This window comes from Coregonus lavaretus (genome assembly GCF_964263955.1).
Source record: "Coregonus lavaretus genome assembly, chromosome: 31".
NCBI lineage: Eukaryota > Metazoa > Chordata > Actinopteri > Salmoniformes > Salmonidae > Coregonus > Coregonus lavaretus.
The window spans coordinates 20,613,789-20,634,455 of NC_140018.1; the positions used below are offsets into that span (position 1 = coordinate 20,613,789).

The window sequence follows — 20,667 nt, forward strand, 5'->3', positions numbered from 1 at the left end:
AAATAATATACTGAACATGCCTTAGACAAAAACATTACTATGCCTAATATATGAGTCAATGAACTCACAAATTCATGCAGATTATTTTTGTAAAACCAATCAATACTTGCATTGTGTAATGCTATTTGACCTTTGTCAGAAAATTGGGTATTGTTGTGACAAGAATGACCTGTTGTGCAAGAAACCAATAAAAACGAATAGATAAAGGGGGCGATTTATTTTGTCAAAGCCATAGAGACGGTCGGGTGACGTGTTATGAGTTGAACGTTATCCCCGACCAACCAATGGGCTGTGATAGCCTGCTGACACTTTCACTTTCTGATTACTAGAAATCAGGAGGACGTTTCTGAAAGTACACACACAGACCACCTTCTCGTCAAACCTGATTGTGACTAGTTTGTTTATTATCTGTGTTGGTTGACGTCGTGACAGTATTATGCGGTAAGTAGACTACGAACGCGTAATCTTAATTTGTGTATATTTTTCTAGCATGGGCAGCCGATAGTGCATGGGCGCTAGATCTGCACTATCGTCTTTCTAGGCTTGGTATGCATTTAGCCAAGGTGTATCAGGCAGGGGAACGATCACGCTGAGTAAAGAAAGTGCATGTTGTGGAGGATACTATATAGAGAGAGGGAGGCTCTGACAGTGAGGAACTGGTCTGCATCAGTACAGGTCACTCTCAGGGCCAGAAATGGTTTGTGCAGCTAAAACAGAATAATAAAAGACAATAATGCCCGTTTGACACAGGGGCAACATGTTAAGAGTAGGAGAATGAAAGAGAGAATATCACCAAATACCCCACTACAGGCAAGCAACACACAGCTGAAACTGTACTCAGGAGAGTTAATTTGATCAATGGGGCGATATCACACAGACTGTGTCATTAAGGGGGTGAAGCAGAAGCTACTCTTTGAAGTTGTGGAGTCAGACCAAAACCCACTACTCTCTGGTTGTACTTGTGAGCGCTTAGGAGTCATGACTGTCACAATTCCAGGGGAGCTAAACAAAGTGGAGCAGTGCCCCAAAGAGGCATTGAGCGCATATTCTGACGTTTTCAATGATGCAGTGGAGTCTGTGCCAGATGTCCACTTACAGTCTGGTCTCATAGACTAGACGTAACATAGTAAATGTATATCCGAGACACTCAAATTAGTATATGTTATGTATGGTACTGTTACATAAGACAGATCGTTACTTAGGGTGGTTTGTCTGGGTGGGTGTATAAGGTGAACGTCTAGCAACTCAAAGGTTGCGAGTTCGAATCTCATCACGGACAACTTTAGTATTTTAGCTAATTAGCAAGTTTTCAACTACTTACTACTTTTGAGCTACTTTGCAACTCCTTAGCATGTTAGCTAACCCTTCCCCTAACTCTAACCATAACCCTTATAGGTATCCCTTACCCTAACCTTAACCCTTTAACCTAACTCCTAAATGTAACCCTAACCTTAACCCTAACCCCTAGCCTAGCTAACGTTAGCCAGCAAGCTAACATTAGCCACTTAGCTAGAATTTGTAACATATAATTTGTTTTTTGCAAATTCGTAACATTTAGTACGTTTAGCAAATTCCTAACATATAATACAAATTGTAATTCATAACATATCATAAGAAATGGATGATGGACATCCACAAAATAATACATACCATACGAAATGTAACATATCATATTAATACGAAATAATACGAAATGCTCTGAGACTAGGTTGCCACTTTGTAATGGCAGTGGTGGAAAAGTACCCAATTGTCATACTTGAGTAAAAGTAAAGATACCTTAATAGAAATTGACTCAAGTGAAAGTCATCCAGTAAAATCCTACTTGAGTAAAAGTCTAATAGTATTTGGTTTTAAATATACTTAAGTATCAAAAGTAAAAGTATAAATCAATTCAAATTCCTTATATTAACCAAACCAGACAGCACAATGTTCTTATTTTTTTAATTTACGGAGAGCCAGGGGCACACTCCAACACTCAGACATCATTTACAAACGAAGCATGTGTTTAGTGAGTCCGCCAGATCAGAGGCAGTAGGGATAACCAGGAATGTTCTCTTGATAACTGTGTGAATTCGACCATTTTCCTGTCCTGCTAAGCATTCAAAATGTAACGAGTACTTTTGGGTGTCAGGGGAAATGTATGGAGTAGAAAGTACTTAATTTCTTTAGGAATGTAGTGAAGTAAAAGTAAAAGTAGTCAAAAATATAAATAGTAAAGTAAAGTACAGATACCCAAAAAAACTACTTAAGTAGTACTTTCAATTTTTTTTACTTAAGTACTTTACACCACTGTGTAATGGACTCGAGGTCGCCCCTGTGCAATATGCACCACGGAATGTGCCTGTAGCCTTGAAGGCACGAGTGAAAGCCCAACTACATAAACATGAGCGTTATGGACATGTCACCCCAGTGACTGAGCCGATGCCCTGGCTAAGCAACATGGTCGTGGTTGCCAAGCCATAAAATATCAGATGATGTATGGACCCAAAGCCCCTTTATCAGGCACTGAAAAGGTCTCACTACCTTATGCCAACATTAGAGGATGTGTTGTAAACTGCCCAAGGCACACGTATTTACACTGGTGGGTGCCAGAGATGCCTATCTCAAGTGTTAACTCAATGAGGACAGTTGCCGGATGACTACATTCTGGACGCCATGGGGGAGGATGAGATGGCTGAAACTTCCCTTTGGCGTGTCCATGGCCCCCGAGATCTATCAACGTAAGCAAAATGAACTGCTGGGGGACCTCCGAGGCATCGAGCCGATCACAGACGATATTCTTGTTGTCTGATGCGGGGACTCTGATGAAGAGGTGAGCGTGACCACGACAACAACTTGCACACACTGATGGAGCGGTGCAGGGATGTGAGGCTCAGGCTCTGTGTGTAAAAGCTGCAGTTCAAGCTGAAAGCAGTTCCGTTTCATGGACACATACTATCATCAGAGGGACTGAAAATAGACCCAGAGAAGACCTGGGCTGTACTGGACATGCCGACACCCACTGATGCCAAGGCAGTACAGCGTTTCATTGGCTTTGTGACATACCTGGCAAAGTTCCTGCCAAAGCTGTCTGAGGTGTGTGAGCCACTTTGCCGGATCCTGGACAAGGACAGTGTGTGTCACTGGGTGCCTAAACATGACCAAGCTGTACAGGAAATAAAGCTCCTGGTGTCGTTCACACCTGTTCTGAGGTACTACGAAGTCTCGAAACCGGTCTCTGTGCAGAGTGGTGCAAGCAATAATGGATTACATGCTGACCGAACCAGCTCCGCTTGTGAGTCTGCATTCACCATCATGCGTGTGTTGATTTTGTATACCCCTCCCGACGCGTTCAAGACATGCAGGTTAAAATACCAAAAACCAACTATATTAATTTGGGGATAGGTTGAAACACACATGAAACATTCATGGACATTTAGCTAGCTTGCTTTTGCTAGCTTATTTGTCCTGGAAAATGAACATTGGGTTGTTATTTTACCTGAAATGCATAAGGCCCTTTTTTTTGCTGGATCTTTGTTGAATTTTGACCCTTACATTTATATTTTAGTCATTTAGCAGACGCTCTTACCCAGAGCGACTTACAGTTAATGAGTGCATACATTTTTTATTTTATTTTTTAATACTGGCCCCCCGTGGGAATCGAACCCACAACCCTGGACCAATTGTGCGCCGCCCCATGGGTCTTCCGGTCGCGGCCGGCTACGACAGAGCCTGGATTCGAACCAGGATCTCTAGTGGCACAGCTAACACTGCGATGCAGTGCCTTAGACCACTGCGCCACTCGGGAGACAGTGGTCTTTTTGAGTCTTGTTGAGTCATACAAAATCGGTGAGTCATACATGTGGGTGTATGCTCCTAAAAACAAATGAGGAGATGGGAGAGGTGGGACTTGCAGCGCGTGGTTCTCAATGCTGGTCCTGGGGACCCAAAGGGGTGCATATTTTTGTTTTTGCCCTAGCACTACACACCTGATTCAAATCATCAACTCATCATCAGGCTTTGATTATTTGAATCAGGTGTGTAGTGCTAGGGCAAAAACAAAAATGTGCACCCCTTTGGGTCCCCACGACCAGTATTGAGAACCACTGTGTTAGGGTATTGCTTAATGCAACAGGGACAGCCGTGGCGTTTGCCTCGCGAGCATTGACGCCAACGGAGCAAAACTCAGCTCAAATAGAAAAGGAATGTTTTAGTATTGTATTTGCTTGCCAGAGATTTCATCATTATCTATATGGCAGAGAGTTAATAACAGCTGAGACAGACCATAAGCCGTTGATCTTCAAGAAGCTGCTCCTCTGTGCCCCTAAGCGTTTCCAAGGTATGTTAATGCAGCTGCAAAACTACAACCTGGGTGTCACCTTAAAGCCTGGGCCGGAAATGTACATCAGCAACGCTCTGAGCAGAGCAACAACACAAGGCAGGAGGACAGATGCACCAAACCACAGCACACTGTGAGCAGGCACAGAAATGCAATGTTACAAACCACAGGTTCCGCCAGATCTTATAGTGCACAGAGGTGGATGAGGACTTACAGGACTTAATGTCAGTAGTTCGTTCAGGATGGCCAGCTGTGAAAGAGGACACATCTTTGAGTTTAAGAGACTATTGGTCAAGGACATGTATCCAACTGCTCAGCCTAATGAATATGCACGAGCACATCAAAATGAATCAATGATGTCACATGACATCCCAGAGCACCCCCATGGCAAACAGTGAGCATGGACCTTTTTGCATATGCAGGAAAAGACTTCCTGATTATGGTTGATCATTACGCAGATTACTGGGAGGTGGAGCCAGACGTGTCAGCTGACACGGTCGTCACACGCCAGTCATGGACAAACAGACTGTGTAATCATGGATAATGGGGGGGTGCTATGATTCAGCCAGATTTAAAACAATTTCAGAGTGTTGTTTCACTCGTCACCTCCTCCCTGTCACGGTTTCGGCCGAGGCTGCTCCTTCTCCTTGTTCGGGCAGGCTTCGGCGGTCGTCGTCCCTGGAGTACTAGCTGCCACCGTTCGTTGTGTCTGTGTGTGTTTGGTTTGGTCTGATTTGTTACACCTGTTGCTCATTTCGTCTTGATTATGTGTCCTTTAAGTTCTCGTTGTTTCTGTCTTGTGGTTGTGTGTAGTTGTTCTATGTCAGCAGGTGTTGCCAGTCAGTTTGTGCTCTATGTTATTAGAGAGTCCGCACGTTGTGCGTTTGTTGTACTTTTACGCTGAGTGCGTTTATTTTTCCCTTGTTCAACCGGCTCTGTTTATAGCCGTTGTTTCTGTGGACTTTATTAAAGTGTTTTTGGACTTGCATCTGCATCCTGCAATTGATTCCACACCACACCTACGCCCGGCCTTGACAGAACTACACACCATTCATGGAATCAGCAGGAGCAGCAGCAGCGACCGAGTCATGGGAGGAGCGCGTCCGCGGACAGGATGACAGGATAGCCCAGATCACCAACGCATTACAAGGAGTAATGAATACCCTGCATCGCCTGGAGACCAGTTGGGCACCCACGCCTCCTCCCACAGTACCACCAGCACCGGTCAGTCCCTTAGTCCACGCTCCGGAACCCAGTGGGATTCGGCTCTCGCTCCCGAGGGCGTATGATGGTACCGCTGCCGGGTGTCAAGGTTTCCTCCTACAAGTAGAACTCTACCTCGCCACCGTACACCCGGTGCCCTCGGGACACGAGAGCGTTTCCGCCCTCATCTCCTGTCTCACCGGCAAGGCGTTGGAGTGGGCCAACGCCGAATGGAGGAGAATAGACCCCGCGACGATCACCTATGCGGAGTTCTCCCGTCGCTTCAGGGCTGTATTCGACCATCCACCTGAGGGGAAGGCGGCGGGAGAACGTCTATTCTACCTCCGACAGGGGAAGAGGAGCGCACAGGATTTTGCACTGGAGTTCCGGACTCTAGCGGCAGACGCAGGGTGGAATGAGCGGGCCCTCATAGACCACTTCCGCTGCAGCCTACAGGAGGACGTCCGTCGTGAGTTGGCCTGCAGGGACACCACCCTCACGTTTGACCAGTTAGTTGACATGGCCATTCGCCTCGACACCCTGTTGGCCACCCGCGGACGTCCTGAGTGGGGGTCGTCCATTCCACCCTCCAGCACCTCCGAGCCTAGTCCTATGGAGCTCGGGGGTGCTGGCGCTAGAGAGGAGAGGAGAAGGAGCCCCAGGGGAACCAACCCCTGTACCTACTGTGGCCGTGGAGGACACACTGCGGCCAGGTGCTGGGGGGGGTCTCCTAGGGGGAGAGACGGCAGGCCACGCTCTGGGGAGTCCCTCCAGGTGAGTAGGCGCCCCACTTACCCAGAGCTCTCTGTTGATCACCTAACCATACCTGTTTGCTTCCCACAGGTTGCACCTCATTCCCAGCATAAGGCGCTAGTAGATTCAGGCGCAGCTGGGAATTTTATAGATCGGCGATTTTGTGCTGAGTTAGGGATTCCCCTCCTTCCAGTCAGTAGTCCCTTCCCTGTACATGCTTTAGATAGCCGTCCGTTGGGATCGGGGTTGATTAGGGAGGTCACAGCTCCACTTAGGATGGGGACGCAGGAGGGTCATGAGGAGACTATTCAGCTATATCTTATAGACTCTCCTGCGTATCCGGTGGTGCTGGGGCTTCCCTGGTTGATTACTCATAATCCCTCTATTTCGTGGCAACAGAGGGCTCTCAAGGAGTGGTCTGTCCAGTGTGTAGGGCGATGTCTGGGCGTTTCCGTAGGGGCGACCTCGGTGGAAAGTCCAAACCAACTGCCGGCATTGCACATTCCCCCCGAGTATGATGATTTAGCAATTGTGTTTAGTAAAGCGAAGGCGACGCAATTGCCACCACATAGACAGGGGGATTGTGCGATAGACCTCCAGGTAGGAGCTGCGCTTCCGCGGAGCCATGTGTATCCTCTGTCTCAAGAGGAGAAGAGAGCTATGGAGACTTACATAGCCGAGTCGCTGAGACAGGGATACATACGGCCCTCCACTTCCCCTGCGTCCTCGAGTTTCTTTTTTGTGAAGAAAAAGGATGGAGGTTTGCGCCCGTGTATTGATTACCGCAGTCTCAATCAGATTACTGTGAAATACAGTTATCCACTCCCTCTGATTGCGACTATGACGGAGTCTTTACACGGGGCGCGTTTCTTCACAAAATTGGATCTCAGGAGCGCATACAACTTGGTGCGTATTAGGGAGGGAGACGAATGGAAGACAGCATTTAGTACCACCTCGGGTCATTACGAGTATCTCGTCATGCCATACGGGTTAATGAATGCTCCTTCAGTCTTCCAATCCTTCGTTGATGAGATCTTCCGGGATATGCAGGGGTAGGGAGTGGTCGTGTACATTGACGACATTCTAGTGTATTCTTCTACCCGAGCCGAGCATGTAGCCCTGGTGCGCCGAGTATTGAGGAGATTGTTGGAGCATGATCTGTATGTCAAGGCAGAGAAATGTCTGTTTTTCCAGGAGTCTGTCTCCTTTTTGGGTTATCAGTTGTCTGCGTCAGGGGTTAAGAAGGAGGTTGACCGTGTGCCGGCCGTGCGTAATTGGCAAACTCCAACTACTGTTAAAGAGGTGCAGCGGTTCTTGGGTTTTGCGAATTACTACAGGAGGTTTATCCGGGGTTTTGGACAGGTGGCAGCTCCCATAACGTCTCTACTAAAGGGAGGTCCGGTGCGCTTGCAGTGGTCTGCTGAGGCGGATAGGGCTTTTGGGAGACTGAAGGACCTGTTTATACCGCTCTGTCCCGGCGGTATGACACGGAGGAGAGGTCCGTTGAGCCCACGCCCATACCACCGCCGTCTTGCCTGGTGGCACCGGTGGTGTGGGAGGTCGATTCCGAAATCGAGCGGGCGTTGCGTACCGATCCTAGCCCTCCACAGTGTCCTGTGGGTCGGACGTACGTGCCGTTCGAGGTTCGGGATCGACTTATATATTGGGCTCACACGTCACCCTCCTCTGGACATCCAGGGATTGGCCGGACGGTGCACTGCCTTAGCACTAAGTACTGGTGGCCAACGTTAGCCAGGGATGTGAGGGTTTATGTTTCCTCCTGTTCGGTATGTGCCCAGTGTAAGGCACCCAGACATTTGCCCAGGGGTAAGTTACAACCCCTGCCCGTTCCACAACGACCCTGGTCTCACCTCTCGGTGGAATTCGTTACTGATCTTCCCCTCTCCCAGGGAAATACCACCATCCTGGTCGTTGTGGATCGGTTCTCGAAGGCCTGTCGTCTCCTTCCCATGCCGGGTCTTCCCACTGCCCTACAGACCGCTGAGGCACTATTCACTCACGTCTTCCGGCATTACGGGGTACCCGAGGATATAGTGTCTGATCGAGGCCCCCAGTTTACCTCTCGAGTCTGGAGAGCGTTCATGGAGCGCTTGGGGGTCTCGTGAGCCTTACCTCGGGGTACCACCCGGAGAGCAATGGCAGGTTGAACGAGTAAACCAGGATGTGGGTAGGTTTCTGAGGTCGTATTGCCAGGGCCGGCCGGAGGAGTGGGCGAGATATGTTCCCTGGGCCGAGATGGCACAGAACTCTCTCCGCCACTCCTCCACTAAACTAACCCCTTTCCAGTGTGTGTTAGGGTACCAGCCGGTTCTGGCACCTTGGCATGAGAGCCAGATCGAGGCCCCTGCGGTGGATGAGTGGGTGCGGCGCTCGGAGGAGACGTGGAACACTGCTCACGTACATCTGCAGCGGGCCATCCGTCGACACAAGGCGAGCGCCGATCTCCACCGCAGTGAGGGACCGGTGTACGCACCGGGAGATCGAGTCTGGCTCTCGACCAGAAACCTGCCCCTCCGCCTGCCCTGCCGGAAGCTGGGTCGGCGGTTTGTGGGGCCTTTTAAAGTCCTGAGGAGGTTGAACGAGGTGTGTTACAGATTACAACTTCCTATTGAGTATAAGAATATTAACCCCTCGTTCCATGTGTCTCTCCTCAGGCCGGTGGTAGCTGGTCCACTCCAGGAGTGTGAGATAGCAGAGACTCCTCCGCTGGACATCGAGGGGGCTCCGGCGTACACAGTTCGGTCCATCCTGGATTCGAGACGCCGGATGGGGGGTCTCCAATATCTCGTGGAGTGGGAGGGGTACGGTCCGGAGGAGCGGTGCTGGGTGCCGAGGAGAGATATCTTAGACCCGTCTCTTCTGACTGAGTTCCATCGTGGTCATCCCACGCGCCCTGCTCCGCGTCCTCCTGGTCGTCCCCGAGGCCGGGGTCAGCGCACGGCTGGAGCCGCGCGTCAAGGGGGGGGTACTGTTTCGGCCGAGGCTGCTCCTTCTCCTTGTTCGGGCAGGCTTCGGTGGTCGTCGTCCCCGGAGTACTAGCTGCGACCGTTCGTTGTGTCTGTGTGTGTTTGGTTTGGTCTGATTTGTTACACCTGTTGCTCATTTCGTCTTGATTATGTGTCCTTTAAGTTCTTGTTGTTTCTGTCTTGTGGTTGTGTGTAGTTGTTCTATGTCAGCAGGTGTTGCCAGTCAGTTTGTGCTCTATGTTATTAGAGAGTCCGCATGTTGTGCGTTTGTTGTACTTTTACGCTGAGTGTGTTTATTTTTCCCTTGTTCAACCGGCTCTGTTTATAGCCGTTGTTTCTGTGGACTTTATTAAAGTGTTTTTGGACTTGCATCTGCATCCTGCAATTGATTCCACACCACACCTACGCCCGGCCTTGACACTCCCCTCACCATCCACGAGCCAATGGAATGGCAGAGTCAGCTGTCAAGAGAGTGAAAGGCTCATGCAAGAGGGCCAAGCTAGACGGTATGGACATATGGTCAGCTATACTGTAGTGGTGAAACACGCCCACAGAGGGGATGGACAGTAGCCCTGCACAGAGTCTGATGTCGCGCAGACTCAAGTCATTGCTGGTGGCACCCAACCTGCTGAAGCCCTCTTAGGTTATGGGTGTCACCAGTAGCGGTGCGTGGGTAAAATCATTTCACAACTATATTTAAGGGTGGAACCTACACAAGGCTGGAATGGGCTACAAGACCATCGCCAAGCAGCTTGGTGAGGAGGTGACAACAGTTGGTGCGATTATTCGCAAATGGAAGAAACACAAAAGAACTGTCAATCTCCCTCGGCCTGGGGCTCCATGCAAGATCTCACCTCGTGGAGTTGCAATGATCATGAGAACGGTGAGGAATCAGCCCAGAACTACACGGGAGGATCTTGTCAATGATCTCAAGGCAGCTGGGACCATAGTCACAAGAAAACAATTGGTAACACACTACGCCGTGAACGACTGAAATCCTGCAGCGCCCGCAAGGTCCCCCTGCTCAAGAAAGCACATATACATGCCCGTCTGAAGTTTGCCAATGAACATCTGAATGATTCAGAGGAGAACTGGGTGAAAGTGTTGTGGTCAGATGAGACCAAAATGGAGCTCTTTGGCATCAACTCAACTCGCCGTGTTTGGAGGAGGAGGAATGCTGCCTATGACCCCAAGAACACCATCCCCACCGTCAAACATGGAGGTGGAAACATTATGCTTTGGGGGTGTTTTTCTGCTAAGGGGACAGGACAACTTTACCGCATCAAAGGGACGATGGACAGGGCCATGTACCGTCAAATCTTGGATGAGAACCTCCTTCCCTCAGCCAGGGCATTGAAAATGGGTCGTGGATGGGTATTCCAGCATGACAATGACCCAAAACACACGGCCAAGGCAACAAAGGAGTGGCTCAAGAAGAGGCACATTAAGGTCCTGGAGTGGCCTAGACAGTCTCCAGACCTTAATCCCATAGAAAATCTGTGGACGGAGCTGAAGGTTTGAGTTGCCAAACGTCAGGCTCGAAATCTTAATGACTTAGAGAAGATCTGCAAAGAGGAGTGGGACAAAATCCCTCCTGAGATGTGTGCAAACCTGGTGGCCAACTACAAGAAACGTTTGACCTCTGTGATTGCCAACAAGGGTTTTTCCACCAAGTACTAAGTCATGTTTTGCAGAGGGGTCAAATACTTATTTCCCTCATTAAAATGCAAATCAATTTATAACATTTTTGACATGCGTTTTTCTGGATTTTGTTGTTGTTATTCTGTCTCCCACTGTTCAAATAAACCTACCATTAAAATTATAGACTGATCATTTCTTTGTCAGTGGGCAAACGTACAAAATCAGCAGCGGATCAAATACTTTTTTCCCTCACTGTATACCCTAAACTCAGTCAAAACCGAAAAACTCCATAAAATTCACTGTGTGTGCTCCTTTAAGACTTATCACCTTTGACCTGTTGAAAACCCCCTAAAATCTAAATAACAACCCTTTATAAACATCATACTAGGTGTGTTGTTTTTTATTTGAAAAACCCAATTGAAAAACAACAACCAAAAATAGCCAGGCCCCACTTAATTTGGTAGCTCACTTTTACGACCTAAATACTGCCTAACTCCACTAGACTGCTCCCCCTAGCCCTGGGCAACATTCCAATGAGATAAGCAAATCTCTTTCTCCTGGAAGAGAAATTATTCATTTTGTTAACCTTCAATTACCATCAGTAATCTAAAGATGGTAAGTACACACAAAACATGATACAGATATCCCCAGTCCTAACTCATCAATAATCGTTTGTATCAATCTAATTCCTCATAACTAATCCATAAAACCACTCAAAATTCCTTGAGTATACAATGATTATGTTTAATTGATTACCCTTCAGATCATATCCTCTTTAAATCTCACAATGATTATTGAACCCCTAAATCTGCTCCATGTGATCCCATATCAAATGATCCATTATCGTTTATTTGATCAACACCTTAGGAAAATCTGTTTCCCCTTCTATTGTTCCTGTCACCCTTCTTAATGTCATATTTCACTCATTTGCCAATATAATCCCTTACTTCATATAAGTAAGCAGTGATATTTTATTCCAGGCATCTATTTAAAAAATGTTTGATACGTTGTCTCCTAATGTCCCTTAACATATACTGTAGGGGATTTCCCTCAATCCTGGGAAAAAAACAAAAACAAAAAACTCCGCCCTCAGAACACATCTCTCAGTCTCTCTAGGTATTGACTAATAGTCTCACTGTCTCCCTGCTTACACTCATGGACTTTGGAGAAGTCGGCATGTCTGTGATAATATTCTCTCAGATTATCACAGAGTTGTGCCAATTTATCTCCATAAGCCCCTCCTTCTGCCCACTCTAGGACCTGCGCATTCCCATCTCCGGGAACCCAGTTTCCTCTCACTGCCACCGTCCTTTAACACTATTTGTCTGACTGCCCTCTCTAGTTCCCCTGTATTCAGCTTAAAGCTGGCGGTCAGCCCTTCCATATCTCTTCTGAACTGGTGTACCCCCGTCTTGGGGTGGGGTATCCCTTCCACTGCTCTCACTACATCTCTCTGAGTCCATGCTCTGTATACTTGTAATGTATCAGGCTGGTTGTCTTCTCCTGCTCTGGGGTTTGGCAGGGCTATTAAGGGATAGGATTGCTCCATTTACCCTTACCACTGCCAGCCCCATCTGACTCTTCCCCATCTGTCTCCTCTACCTCTATTGCTGACTTTCCATCTAACATTACTTTAACAGATAACCAATTATTTTTTATCTTTTAGTCAAAACAAACAAAACATCTGTTCCCAGAGCTGCAACTTAAACTACTCTGTTATACTAACCACTATGTGTTGCTAGGACAATCTCTTTTCTCACCCATTACGTATATCTATGTTTGGGTGAGCAAGTCAATATATCATTATTCTTCCAATTATTATTTTATGAAATCTCTAGTCTCTCATTTAACACATCCCCTTCATCAACATTTTACATTTCACTATGGTCAATTTGACCATAATCCTACATTACTTCTACATTTCCCAACATTAATTACCCCCCTAAAAGCTTGACCGAAATGTATTGTATCGACGTCATATGATCACCCCCGTACACGTGACCTGTTCCTCCACCAGGATTTATCATACCCCTCTTAGTAATGTGAATTTTCCACTCAGTTGGTAAATGAATATCCACATACCATTAATTCTCCTCTTCCCAATGCAAGATTGGGCAAGCCCTTTCTCCACCAGCTTTTAGAAGCTTCAAACGACCTTAAATATAGTCCCTTTCCTCCACAAAGAAAAGGCTATTATTTACAGGATTTATTTTTGTTGTCCGATCACCCACACAGATAAGCAGCCACTCGTGCTTAAATGAATCACTGAATGACTCACAGCCGCTCAAGCTAACCATTCACCCGTACGAGATGAGCAGACCTACTCTATCTTAACCTTCTCTTCACACCACACCTGGAATCACCCCGTTCTGTATAGGTAGTCTTGACTAGTCCCCCAGAATTATCTCATACTCTACGGAAGAATTTATCCACACAATGTAATCTTGATAATTCCTGACAGTCTCATACAACAGGAATGGGTTCTCCCTCTTTTCTATACAACCACCTGGAATTATTCATAGATGTGACTTTTGAGCAAATATTAGTTCTCACACGTATACAACCTTACATGATTATTGGTTAACACCATCGGTAACCCGGAGTTTGTAAGGCTCCAGTTTCATGAAACGGATAGAGTTACGGCAAAATCTACAGTTGTTTGTGACTTTTGACTTTACTAATATTCTATTTCTCACACATGCTATTTTAATTCCTTCTGGTGTACACCCCTCCCTGTATTTCTTTATCCCGGATTATTTGTTGAACATTACTGTTCTATAATCTACTACAGGTTCTCTGAATACAGGGTAGTTTCTTTTGGTAATGGCCTATTACCGTGAATCGTTACGGACCCACCCTGAGCAATCCCAGACTGCCCCAATTAATGAATAAAGACTACTGACCTTATCCTTGCAGCCGAGATTCAATGTAGGTTTGGATTCCGTCACCGTCTCTGTCATTAATCAGGTGTCATCTGGCCTGTCTTAACCCTTAATGTCAAAGGGCAGGACTTTCTATTTACGAATGTATCATTCGCCCATCGACGGTTTTCAGAGTTACCTGGAATGACAGAGGCAGGTATTGGATTCCGAGCTCGAAGGACCAAGCTGTTATGTGAATTATTTAACAAACTATTTCAGTGTCTCTGTGCGTCTCCCAAAATGAAGGAACTGCATAGTCAGAGATTTATTCATTGAGAATTCTGCCATCACAATTTCAGAGTCCATCTTTTATACTCATTTGTCATACAAAAATCCCTCCTCTCTGTAGGCGGGCTGTAGTTTTCCACTTTAAAACTGCTCTCCTGACCATCAGTACACACACACACACACACACACACACACACACACACACACACACACACACACACACACACACACACACACACACACATACACAAACACACACACCCACATGCATTCCTTAGTTATCGCCGTCCTCACAATATCCTGCATACTCCTTAAAAAACAGTTTCTCTCCTCCCTAAATTGGGAGGCCCCTTTATCTTGGTTTCTCAGTTGTCTGTAGACAGTTCTCCTTGTCCTTTGTTGTCTGGCCTAACTCTTACTCACATTGCTAAATAATAATAATAATAATAATATGCCATTTAGCAGACGCTTTTATCCAAAGCGACGTACAGTCATGCGTGCATACATTTTTGTGTTTGGGTGGTCCCGGGGATTGAACCCACTACCTTGGCGTTACAAGCGCCGTGCTCTACCAGCTGAGCTACAGAGGACCACTAAATAGTAGCACAATGTCATAATCTTTACTGGTCCTACACTCACACATTACCAGGTAGTAGATTCTAACACATCTCACACAGTTTCAGAGTGTGATAATTAGTCACTACTAAGAAAGTACTAATCATACTTAAAACAAGAACATTTCACAACTATATTTAAGGGTGGAACATTTAGTCATTACTTTTAACCTGTATATATTTTAATTCCTATATCAGGGATCTTCTGTCACGGTCGTTGAGAGACGGGTTAGACCAAGGTGCAGCGTGGTATGCGTACATGTTTATTAAGATGAATAACCACTTGACAAAATAACAAAACGTGAAGTCCTATGGGCTATACACACAACAAGCCTAACAGGAACACAAACAAGATCCCACAACTAAGGTAGGCAACTAGGCTACTTAAGTATGATCCCCAATCAGAGACAACGAGCGACAGCTGCCTCTGATTGGGAATCACACCCGGCCAAACATAGAAATACAATAACATAGATCTCAAACTGAACTCACACCCTGACCCAACCAACAAGAGTTCTCTAGGACAGGGCGTGACACTGCCACTGTGTCTTCTTATTGTCTCGGCCTTTAGGACTATATATCACGGTCGCAAGGCATATGAATTAACAGCAAACAATGCAAATATTACAACACATACAGTGTAGGTTGTAATATGGCTTTGGCTTTCCCAGTGATTTTACGCACGCACCGCTACTGTTAATTCATATGCCTTGCGACCATGATACCTGCTGTGCATCTGCGTAGTGGCTGTCTGTCATGACCAACCAAAAGCGATAAGCTATGGACTTTGGGGGGAAGCCCATTTTATACTGTTGGGGTATCAAGCTTGATTGCAGCTTGAATAGAGGATGCTTTATGTACACACCGGTACACAGGGGACACGAGTGTATTACCGGGAATGCACATCAAGCCTAGACGATAGTGCATATCTATTGCCCCTGCATTATCGGCTGACTAGGCTAATATATCTTGCCTCAGCCACAATCGATGTAGTTATGTATTTCAGTAACAGGCAATCCTGTGTGTGTGTCTCTGCAGCGTCAGTGAAATACAGCCATTAACGAGGTAATGATGCTGCAAATGTTCAATCTGCTTCTCTTTCCTAGATTTGTATTCCTCACGAGAATTTGCAGTATTTGACGTCCCACTCATCCAACACTCTAAACAGTGACTGTTTCTCCGTGGCTCTTACCTAGGCAGCGTAATAAAGGTCCATAAACAGCAGCAGGTGAGTTTATATTTGTAATTTTTGCATCCACTCATGGCCTAATGACTCTTCCCTTGCCCCAATCAGTGAATTCGTAATTTGATGGCCCAGGCTTATTGAATTGTGCAGAACGTTGATAAATGTACCCTTTACAGCAAGGAACAGTAAGGAAAATGTATTCTCTGGGCACAATGTATTTTCTATCTGAAAGTGTTGTGACGTTGTATCAGAATAGGCCTACCGTCCTGAATCTGTTATCGTTTCAAGATCAGAGCAGAGGACATCAAATCCTGTTTCCCTACAGCAGCATCAGTGTGACAATACAAGTATGAGTCAGGTAACTACAATGAAATCATACAGTTAGCTAAATATGCTAAATATGATGTGGCTGTCCATGGTTCTGATTTCTGAGTGTGCGTGTGTGTGCGTGCATCGTGCAAGTAGAAAAACATGTTGACTCACCCTACTTGTAGAGAAACACCAATGCTATCCTCTCTTTAATGTTGACGAAATGGTCTATCACCCTGTCAGACAGCACACACTGAAGTGTCCTCGCAATGAAGAAGCAATTAGAAAGATTTTGGAAATGCTAGAAATACATCCAAAGGTAGTTCACCTTTATTCGATATGATCATTTAGATAAAGAGGAACATTGTGTCCCCAATTAAATGGGAAAAAGCACAGCTTGAGTTTAGAATAGTAACGTCCAGGGAAATAACACGTAGTTGTAATACTCCTCATGCACACTTACCTGTATGTGTACTGTGTATTTTAACTCAGGTGCAGGATGATGAGGTCTGGGAACTAATCAGAGCAGAAGAAGCCAGTGATGCCCCTGAGCTGGAAAACCTGGAGGTATGTGTGGTCTAATTTCAGACTTTGCTACTTGGTCAAATTACGAATGACAGGTCAGAGCAGAGGGAGGTGGTCAGAGCAGAGGGGATCAAATCCTGTTTCCCTGCAGCGCATCATTGTGACAATACAAGTATGATTCAGGTAACTACAATTAAATTATACAGTAAGCAGCTGTGTAAGCCTGTGAACAATAATAAATAGCCTATCAATCTCTTCCTCCTAGCCAAGGATAAGTTTGGAAAAGCAAATCAGGAGCTTCTCACCAGATGCAGCATCTGCCCTTGCAAGTAAGTTATCATATCTCACTGAGCTTTATGCATTGTATCGTCAGTCGTTGTCAACTGTGTTCCTAATTACATCATATTTTGTTTTCAGGAGCTGGAATTAAAGAGGACATTGATATTCAAGAGTTAACAAGAGATGATCTGAACGAACTTCTGCCAGGCCTTGAGCATTTCAAACTTAGAAAGAGGATCAGTGAACTTCTAACCAAATCTAAACAGGTTGGTATAGCCCCAAAAGCTTCTATGGCTACTGTACCACTTTGTGGGATCATTCAGTGTAGTTAATAGAATGAAGGTTTTTGATTCAATATAGAATTCCATTGTATGTACTAATCCCCCCATGTTTTCTCAACCTTTTTTGTTTCTTAGGACACAGCTAAACCTATCGATTTAATTCTTAACGAGTTTAGGGACATTTCAGCTGTTGTCATGAAGAGTAAGTCCCTTTTCAAGGACTTTCAGCATAGCTGTCACCCAATACATTTGTGGTGTCTCTTTGGTTGTAATTGTAATTTTATGCACTGGTCACTTTCTCCTTACAGATGCACTTGTTCCTGGGGGAGTGTTACATGGCTACGTCCCTATTCTTAGAGATTTGGAGCAGCAGCTTGCCAAAGCCCTGCACTTCATTCAGGCACATGTTGAACTACTTGAGAGCTACAATAAAGAAGAGCCCATGGAGGCTGAGGGCAATGCTGTGTCCCCATCAGTTGACTCTGCTACAGCAGGAAACCAGCTCATCCTTCATGAATTACAAGACATAGATAATGGTATAAAAATTGTAAACACGTAGATTTCATGAATTGTATAATTTTGTTGAGAAGTTAAACATTCAAGACATTCACTATTGGGACGTTAATGGCGCTCGAACACAGTCTTGTCTTAGTTTGGAATGACTCAGCTAACAGCCCCAATCTTCAATCTTTTTCAGTACATAAAAAATCTGTTAAAGGCGCTTCAGAACGACCAGGTAACTCGAAGTCTTAAACACAGCACATGTTATCAAAACGTAAGAATTCTATAGATGTTTGTAAACCCTTTTATAGCTGGCAAAGCCAACCACAATGACTTGCATAGACTCACAAGAATGTGCTGCAAAAACATTGGATTTTCATTCATAATACTTTGTTGTCCTCAGCCTTAGGTGCTGTAGAGACCCACCCCAAACGACCAAGAACAGATGTGCCACTTAGCACTGGTGGGCAGAACAGGCAAAACCTCAAGGAAACCCCAGATGAGACCTCAAAATCATACTCTTACACTTCAGGATCACCATACACTTCAGGAGCAGCTGGAATAACAGATGCTCCTGTGCAGTTCAGGTCAAAAGGCAAACTGGAAACTTCAAAATCATTCTCTCCATACACTTCAGGAGAAGCTGGTATTGAGCCATCTAAAACATCCTACAAAGGTCATCATCAAAGCCTAAAAACTGTTCAATGTCATTCAATCCTTTTAAAGTATCATTAATTTCTAAGTAAAAAAATTTGATGTAGCAATCACTGATTGCCTCTTTAAGGAATTGGAAACAATAATGTGTTGAGATAGTTTGATTTGAATTGCTAATTTCAGATAGTTCCTTATCCGTAGATGGTAGCATCCAGGCCCAAAAAGAAAAGGAAGGAAAAGAACCTGGAAGTTCGTGGAAGTTATCCCACTTCTTCAGTGAATCTCTATTCAGAGGAAATGAAACAAAACATTTGCCGGGTGAGATTCTTGGGATATGCTTTGTACTAATCGAAAATCATTTGTTCATGCATTTCCTGTCAGTCCACCGTTCATATCAATCTGATTAGCATAAATCACTCCTCCCCTCTCCGCTGTGATGGCTGATGTGTGATGAGCTTTCTAGCCTGAAATGACTGCAATGGAAATCCACCACTTTTCTTTTGTATGCAACATCTTGGGGATATACTGTATGTAGTGTTGTAATTTAATTATGTTTTGTTTCAAGTAGTTAAAGTCCATTCACAAGTATGTGGAAAAACCCTGAACACTCACCTTGCACTCATGAAACAAGTGGATAATCTGGGACTTAAGCGAGAGGAGACCAGTGCAGAGGACTGCCAAGTCATGATGGTCTTCTGTCCTGTTACATCTCGTGTGGGAACTGACATTGAGGCTGCCATGAGCCAAGTTCCAGGTAGGAAAGCCTTTTGAGATTACACCAAGAAAGTTAAAGAATTCCAGACCGAATACAATTGTCAATACTACTTCTATCATGGGATTTACATTTTACTCAACAGGATGTATTGGTCCATGTTGTAGAATTACTTTTTGTCTCCAAATATTTTTTTGTGGAAGTACATTTCTAAAGCTTGCATCGTTTTGTCTCTCAACAGGTAACAGAGATGCCATTCTAGTGGTGATGCACCATACTTATGATCAGAACTTTGTCACAAGCCGGAGATCTGCATCTCACTACAAAAACATAGTGGAGGAAGTGAATGTTCTCTTCCTTGACTCTGTGGGACTTCTGCATTGTAAAACAAATGATGAAGCAGTGACTCTCATACATAAGGCCTTACAGAAATACAACAGCAGTACTTAGACATTAAGTGCCACATTGTGGCAACACAAGGAAAGAGTCTGAAGTCTGTAACAAGATTACAACGCCGCCAACATTATTTAAAAACCTACAATTCTACAACTTCCACCCAGGGCGTTGGTGACTCATTCTAGTTTAGAATAAAGCATATCACAATCTATATAGTGAACCAAATGAAAGATTATCTTGCTACTCAATAAGGACAATATTAGACTTCTCCCTGTAGAACCTCTGGTGTGAGTGAATCATTGAAGATGGGATGCCTCATATGTATTTGTGAATTTCAGCTTGTTCTACCTTTAATATTAGAAGCACTTATTGTTTAAGGTGTTACGTACTTTGTGACATTATGCCTCAATCAGATTGAAAAGTTGTACCTACAGTATAGTTGTACCTACAGTATAGTTGTACCTACAGTATAGTTGGACCTACAGTATAGTTGTACCTACAGTATAGTTGGACCTACAGTATAGTTGGACCTACAGTATAGTTGGACCTACAGTAAATAGCCTCGTTATTGGTATTTTCTTTTTTCTTTTTATTTAACTTTATTTAGTAAATATTTTCTTAACTATTTTTCTTAAAACTGCATTGTTGGTTAAGGGCTTGTAGGTAAGCGTAAGGGCTTGTGGTCCTCTGTAGCTCAGCTGGTAGAGCACGGCGCTTATAACGCCAAGGTAGTGGGTTCGATCCCCGGGACCACCCATACACAAAAAAAAAATGTATGCACGCATGACTGTAAGTCGCTTTGGATAAAAGCGTCTGCTAAATGGCATATTATTATTATTATTTAAGCATTTCACCTGTTGTATTCGGCGCATGTGACAAATAAAATGTATGAGAATTTGTTGCTTATGAATGTTCTGAATTCTTCTCATAGAATAAGACAAGTACAAGTGTTGCATAAATTATTGAATAACTTAGTAATAATGACATTGATTTTCCCTCAAACTCTTGTGATATCAATGTACATAGACTTATTCAATTGTGTTGTGAGGAATTTCCGTCTGCATATGGACTAATAAAGTACCAATCTATTCCAAAGCTAAATAACAAAATAAAGATGCAGATGCTCATAAATTTGTTCTTATTTTCATAAAAAAATTAA

General features: G+C 44.8%; 1 protein-coding gene across 1 annotated transcript; it reads left to right on the top strand.

Moving 5' to 3' along the window:
* The first annotated feature begins 313 nt into the window (after positions 1-313).
* LOC311106835 (uncharacterized protein) lies at positions 314-20,613 on the top strand. The gene is made up of 13 exons (XM_084149207.1): positions 314-441; positions 15,772-15,893; positions 16,103-16,209; positions 16,653-16,727; positions 16,951-17,014; positions 17,103-17,230; positions 17,381-17,447; positions 17,554-17,781; positions 17,943-17,981; positions 18,150-18,422; positions 18,602-18,718; positions 18,969-19,154; positions 19,354-20,613. The coding sequence occupies exons 3-13, from the start codon at positions 16,201-16,203 to the stop codon at positions 19,560-19,562; spliced, it is 1,395 nt and encodes a 464-aa protein (XP_084005333.1). The 5' UTR covers positions 314-441; positions 15,772-15,893; positions 16,103-16,200; the 3' UTR covers positions 19,563-20,613.
* Positions 20,614-20,667: the final 54 nt, after the last annotated feature.